The 7471-nt window shown below is 36.0% G+C and overlaps 1 protein-coding gene across 1 annotated transcript in view; it reads right to left on the bottom strand.

Moving 5' to 3' along the window:
* lmx1bb (LIM homeobox transcription factor 1, beta b) overlaps window positions 1–6185 on the bottom strand; it is a 53902-nt gene extending 47717 nt beyond the window's left edge. The window contains exons 1-3 of the mRNA XM_053503565.1: window positions 5965–6185; window positions 5579–5704; window positions 4750–4936 (exon numbers count right to left, since the gene is read on the bottom strand). Coding sequence (XP_053359540.1) covers window positions 4750–4936; window positions 5579–5648 — 257 coding nt within the window. The 5' untranslated portion in view covers window positions 5649–5704; window positions 5965–6185. The remainder of the gene's footprint in view (window positions 1–4749; window positions 4937–5578; window positions 5705–5964) is intronic.
* Between the last annotated feature and the right edge of the window lie 1286 nt (window positions 6186–7471).

Here is a 7471-nt window from a genome sequence, read left to right as displayed (position 1 = left end):
GGTATAACCTGTAAAGCATTTAGTAGTGAAAATGTCTTCACTGCTTTAGACTACTACAATTTTTGCAACTCTTTTTTTTTCTAAAAATGCCTCTTAGTTTCAAATGCAAACAGGATCACAATACAGAAACATAAACACGTGCAAAATAGAAGAAATGTTACATGAAAAACAAAAGCCAAATAAGTGAGGAATGTACAATAAAACTAGACTAGAGATTCACATTTGCAGTATTTTTTAAATCTCCTGGGAGTAGTTCACTGAGCTGGGACAAGCTACAGCAACATTTAAATACTCATGTTATTTAAAATGTCTGTTTATTACTAATGTACTGCTAGAAGAATGTAAAAGCATTTGCCTTTCTTTGTCTTCCTCAACGTTGTGCATACATGTATAACATTTCTGTTTTACTGTAATATAGATCTAGATTATTTACTGTAATATTCAAAACAAAAATACAGTAACAGCTTGTATTGCTTATTTTTTTGTTATGTAAAATGCAATAATTAGATTGTAAAGGCATTGGGGTGAAAAGCAGGTGTGTGTGTGTGTGTGTGTGTGTGTGTGTGTGTGTGTGTGTGTGTGTGTGTGTGTGTGTGTGTGTGTGCGCGTTTGTTGGGGGGGGGAGGGGGGGAGTATTTGAAGGGAGGATCTAAGGAACCAGATCTCTGGTAATCCAACAAATACACAGCCAGCACTTAAATCCATCCTTGTCAGCTCAAATGCTGTGTCCCATGCACTGAGCAGGGCTAATTAAAAACAACACATGGCAGGAGGACACCCCTCAGCACTAAAATACACCCATCAGCACACCAGGGGACAGTATTCACAACTACACGCTTTTATAAAAAATTGTTTGTGGAGTTAACAAGTCCATTCCAACCAACATCAAGATTAAAATATTATATCATACAAGTTATTTTTAAACATGCCTACTAATGAAAACTCATCATTGGTAGAAGGAAAAATAGTTAATCTAAAACCTGTGCATCCTTCTGTATATAAGTTATCCAAAAACATATAAACCAACCACTTTTGCAGCACTGCAGGGAAAACCTGAATTACAAAATACTGCTCTGGGATACTAACCAAAGTCACAACACTAAATCAAAATTCTCTCCTATGGGTTACTAGCATCTCAGCGACTCTCTCTTTCTCACACACACACACACACACACACACACACACACACACACACACACACACACACACACACACACATGCTGAGAGAGAGTGAGAACCATGCAGATCTCATCCCACCTCCTTGTGTGCAACAGGTTGCAATACACAACCTGCTTATTTTAGCATATAAAAATAATACTATATTATTCCTAGGTTTTAGTGATTCTTATTCTTGCTGGTGTTGTATAAAATGACATGGTGTAAATATGCATATGTGGGAAAATAAAGAGTTTAATTCGAAATAATGAACGATAAAAACACACCTGGACCAATTAAAAGACAGCAACATGTCGAGAGGGAAGTCACTGCAGATACTGAGAAAATGTGCTGCCTTAACTGATCAGAGAAGCACTTTTTATTTATTGGCTTTTTAAACTGCCGTGTTATGTCAACGTCATTAACTAAATAGTCCTGTAGCATAGTTTAACCTTAATAATGTGCTGGGACGTTACAGAAACAAGAACAATAATAGCATTTCTCATTTAATAGTGCGCTCATGGCGCAGGGGAGGAGTCATGTAGCCTAATATTGCCATTAGAACATAACTATCAGTTGCAGTGCTAATTAATCATGCAGCTGATTATCACTGCCCCATTTACTGAAATACTAGCCCAGTTAGGCCTATTTAATTGGCAGCAAACAGATATTTAAAAAGAAGGAAAAAAATCAAGCAAACAAATAATAATAATAATAATAATAATAATAATAATACAAAAACTTAACTTTATTATTATTATTATTAGTAGTAGTGGTAGTAGTAGAAGTAGTAGTACTGAGTAGTAGTAGTAGTGGGCCTAAGCATAATATTTCCAATTTTTAAATTACATTTTTTAAATATTGTCATATTGCAAGGTTTTTTTTTTTTTTTTTTACTTAATAGCGATGAGCAGAGATGTTGAGACAGCCATAAATCCTCGCCTGTGGAGCTCGACGCTGTAAAGAGCAGTCTGAGAGGTGTGAATATGACCGTTTGCCCACTGTTGTGATTTATGGTGCTCATGATTACAGGGCATGAATCAGTTTGATGCTGGAATGTCATTAGGCAGCGTTCCAACCAAACGGCCAGGACGCTTCGCTGTGAGCCACGGGCGCTCTGCGGGATGACAAGCCTACAACCTAAATGGATGCAATAAAAGTCAAAAAGGTGCCAATTACATCTCAAAGTAGTCGGTAACTGCGGATAAATAAACAAATACGTTGCTGCTACGTGGGAGAGACGCGTGCGTATATGTTCGTGAGAGAGAGATCGTGAGAGATCCTGGCATGGCGCGCGCGCGTGTGTGGTTGAGAGAGATTATTATTATTATTATTATTATTATTATTATTAATAATAATACTTAGCTGTTCTATTATTACCTCGATGTCCTTAATAGCACACAGCCAGTGATATATACATATTCAAGCAAAATGTCTACACACACACACACACACACCTTGCACCAACAGCCTGCTTTTTTTCTGTCGGGAGTTAAACTGGACGTGTCTTCGCACTGCTAGTATCTCCAGGGCGATGGAGAGCAAGGCTTCAGCTATGAAATTCCTCTTGTTACCGCTCGCTACTCACGGCAATGTTAGAAGAATGATCCACTACAAGGTCATGCCATACGTGTAGTCTATTGTTTATTGCCTGGTAGAAAGGGGAAAGTTGCTCGCAAATCCGCTTAATGTGCAGCGAGGTATTAAAATATCTAATTCTGCAACAATTAAACATATTCCAATTAACCATAAAGGTCTGCCTTAACATCACTCTTTGCGTTATTGCGTAGGGAACGTGCACGGCAAAACTGCTACTTATTTTTGTGATGTTATGTGACCTGTTAAGCTCGCACGCGATACTAAATAAACACAAACCAATAGAGGTCTAGCACTTCAGGTGTAATATTTGAGTAAGTGGTAAGGTTGAATTATTAATCAAACTATAATTAATCCCAACATTTCAGTAGAAAAAAGGGACAGGCTGGGTGGTAATGTGGGACAGTTAGCTTTGCTATCCTAATGTCTTATTTCGTATCTTATTTCTGTCACCAAACCTTACAGACAACGTGGATGCGGTGGTCGTATCGTTACTGTAATCAACACACCAAAATGGAAGTCAGGATAAAGTTAATTACAAGATTTTGCATATTTTAATCGTAAAGGCATACATCTTACGTCATATGCCATATGTAATATGACTATTAATTGTAATTAACCTGCACGTTTATAACAGCAAACCTATTAAAAACAAACAATAATAATATTTGACAATAAATTTGTATATTTGACTAATTTTTAAAAATAGGCTATTTGTCTTTTTATTGCTCCACTTAATAAACAGTATAAAGGTGTTACAACATTTAAGGGCTTCTATAGTTTAGGATTTTAAAAGAAAACATTTCCATGCACAAGTTATTATTCGAAATGCCGTTAAAATACAATTCTACGTATTAATTATTATTTTACATATTTACATTTGAGGCAATTAAACTGCAAGTAGCACTTTCCGTATTTAATATTAAACAATCCTAACATAAACGAACAATACATTTAAATTTAATTTAATTATAAAAAGAAAACGCAAGAGTAAAACCAGAAAGTAAGTAAAATGTACACAGTAATATTTCGTTTAAGTTTAGGACTGCATAGCCAAATGTGGGATTTCCTAATACTTACATCAGTGCAGGGAAAAAAAGATTGACCAAAATAAAATCTAATTTAATTAAAGAGTATTTTAGCTAAAATGTGTGTATGAGTACCATGTCTTATTTGATTAGACAAAATCAGGGTTACTTCAGGACTGGCAAAAAATTAAAATAAAAAAACAGCAAAAATTGTTCAAGATTACCCAAGTTCATGGGCTCTTTGAGAACCCTCTGTTGTTTCTAAAATTGTTACGGTGAACTAATTGCAAACCACTGAAAGGGCTATGCAAAAAAACTAACAAAATATATGCATTGGGTGCGAAGCCAAAAGAAAATCTGTATCAAACTACGTTATTCGAAAGCAATATAAAAAGTCATTATTGGTTCTAAGATTATTATAATTTTATATAACATATTATTTTGTATAAGATACTAAAATGAATACAATTATAAAGTGTTCATTTCAAAAACAGTGCTAAATTTGTATAATCAATTTACCGCTAATTTGTGGACAAACTCTTTCCTGCTGATCAAGTGGTCAAATAATCGGAATTCACCACTCAGCGGGTCAGAAAAAAAGAAGTCAAAATTTCCATCTCCCGACCCGCAAACTTAGACATACTCATTAAAATCGAAATGCTCCATATTAATTATACTACGCTTATATGAAACTAAATTTCTATAACCCGTCTACATTTTTAGAACAAAAAGCACTTCATTTAAAATTATTCGAAGCATTTCAACGACCTTGAATTAAGTAGCTACGCTAATTCACCCTATTAAAATGATGGCCAAATTAGAAGATTTGGGCAAAAAAAAATGTATCAAGTGTCATCAGTAAGTCATTCGACTTAAACAAGCACGCAAACAAAATACATGGTACTTTTATCACACTCTGAATGGTTTAAAGGGTGCTTTTCTTCAGAAATAATAAGCCATCTGCCCTTACTGTTGGTAGTCATGTTTGCAGTAGAGTTTTCTGTCTCGGGAGTAGCAGCTGGTGGTGAGCGGCTGCTGACACACGGCGCACTGCAAACACTCTTCGTGCCACGAGGACTCGTTGACGCGCATCAGGAAGCGGTCGGCTATGGGCCGCTGGCAACCCTCACACACCGCCTGCTGATGGCACTCCGAGCCTGCACACACACACACACACACACACACACACAAACATAGCGCAATGTTAGATAGTTTCCCCCCCCAATGCATCAATCTCAGTGGCACGCACATTTCGATCTGAAGATCAAAGTTGACTCATCGTTGCGATCACGCTGCAAATGCGGTACGGTATTCTAATTAATAAAAATGTAAGGTGCAAACTGTAAGTAAAGTGGCCTATATTAAAAATCCTTTCTAAATTTAAATAACAATAATAAAGACGAGCCAAAGCTAAATTTGCGCTTTAGACGTGTGCATTTTTTTTGTACGAAGTCAGTTTATGTTTATTGCTGTTACCACAAATAAATTGGTGTCTTAAAATAAATTAATAATTTATTTAATTACAACATGTAGATATTATTAGCAATTTGTATTACGAAATGCTACATTAATCAATTTATTTATTTTAAGCAATTCCGACAGAATGCATTCGTTTAAGAAATGTTGCATTAAAATAAGTTTGACTTTAATAATTAAGAGAGATGATGTGAGGATAGCTTTGAATAGTCTGCGAGTTTGATACTAAATAAAGAAGCGTTGTGCATATTCAATAAAGCATTGCCTGTACTTACACATCAACACCGTGCTTAGATTCCATATAGCCGCCTACAAAGGCTTACCTAGCATAACTCCAAGAGTGGCTGGTCCCGTCCGGAGCGGATGGTCTTCAATTTTGATACCGTCCAACATACTCGAGCGCTGAGAAGACTTTTCCGCTGAGAAGCGCCTCTCTTGTGGCTCAGGACCTGTTGCAATATCCGTAAAAATATTTCGGTAAACCTACCTTAATGTCAAATTCCGATATAAGGCCACAATATAATTGATTATCCTACATAATCGTAAAGCGATTGTACATGTAGCTCAAATGATCAAACTTTTTAAAGTTTCCAGTGTAGTTAGCAACGTCAACATTATTGCTGGATCAAAGGCTGACATAATTAAATAACAACAGCGACAACAACAACAACAACAAAGGTGCGAGGAGAACAACAAACTTGATAATCACCTGTTATTTAGAACTGCTGAAAGTTGCGCTTTTAGTAGCTACAAAGTTTATATCCGTGCCGCGTTATGGCGAACTGCAGTAGGAGGACCTTCTCGTTTTGCACTGCGCAAGAAAAGTTGCATCGACACACTAGAAATATGAAAGTATTAATAGATTAAGAGAAAATATTTGATAAAATATCCAAGGAAAATTGTCTAAGATGTCACTGTGTGGACAGCGTGCCATTCAGATCCGTAGCGCTGAGCAGCGCCCTAAACTGAGGTAGAAGTGAGGAAATACGCCCTCCCCTTAGTGGCCGCGTCACGCCTCAGCCTATTTACTGCCGCCAGGACGCGATTGGTGCCGAGTCGAATCTAAAGCCGGTCCGCCTCCTAACGCGCACCACCAGCGCTAAGAGCCAACGAGAGACGGGAAAGACGCTAAAATGTCAAAGCAAGGAGGCGAGAGAGAGAGAGAGAGAGAGAGAGAGAGAATCTGGAATTCCTGAGGAATGCTGTAGACAGAGCGGGTGAGTTTAGTGTGACAATTTATAGGTGATTTTTTTTGTGAAGTGGATTTTGACATCTACAGCACATGCAGTGACATATATATATATATATATATATATATATATATATATATATATATATATATCGATTATCCGCAATAATCCAGGATCCAAGATCTTCCACTGGCAACTGACAATTAAAAGAAATTCTTTGCGCGATCTATGAAATCCATTAGGGCTGAGAAATAATTATCAACAGAATAGAAAGAGCAATTCCAACATTACCACTACTCCTAGACTACTACTACTACCAACAACAACAAAAACAATAATAATACTATTATTATTATTATTATTATTATTATTACTATTATTCTAATAATAATAATATTGTTGTTGTTATTATTATTATTATTATTATTATATAAATCCTGATCACATCAAAATATGGCAATATCATAGAACTGAACCACTGAACAACTGGACTCTCTATTAACTGGTCATATTTTGTTGGATTTTTCAAGCTGTGCCGCAGTTATATATTCATTTATTTTCTTTCGACTTGAAGGCTTTCTTTGATAATAGGTAGTGGAGCACCGTATGGGCCGCTCGCTCGCTTTCAGCCTTTGTGTGCGCTATGGAGCCTCGAACCTTCTGACCTTCTGTCTCAGATGCACCTGGCGATCAAGACTGATAAACGTTCGGGTTGGGAGGTGGGGTGGGGTGGGGTATGTATTTAAAAGGCATACAATATCCCTGCATAATTGACATATTATATTATACATATAATATAATTAATACATGAATGTATTATATATATATATATATATATATATATATATATATATATATATATATATATATATATCCTTTATATTAAATCCTATATATTAAATTGTTTAGTAACAAAACAAAAATAATAAATAAGCTGCTACTGAAATGCTACTAAACGTGATTCCAAATGACATATGGCATTATTACAAGAAACAATGACACAACATAGTTGGTATCAAATAGCCC

This window comes from Clarias gariepinus, chromosome 9 (assembly GCF_024256425.1).
Source record: "Clarias gariepinus isolate MV-2021 ecotype Netherlands chromosome 9, CGAR_prim_01v2, whole genome shotgun sequence".
NCBI lineage: Eukaryota > Metazoa > Chordata > Actinopteri > Siluriformes > Clariidae > Clarias > Clarias gariepinus.
The sequence above is the reverse complement of the archived record's forward strand: the minus strand, read 5'-3'. Positions and strand labels throughout refer to the sequence as shown.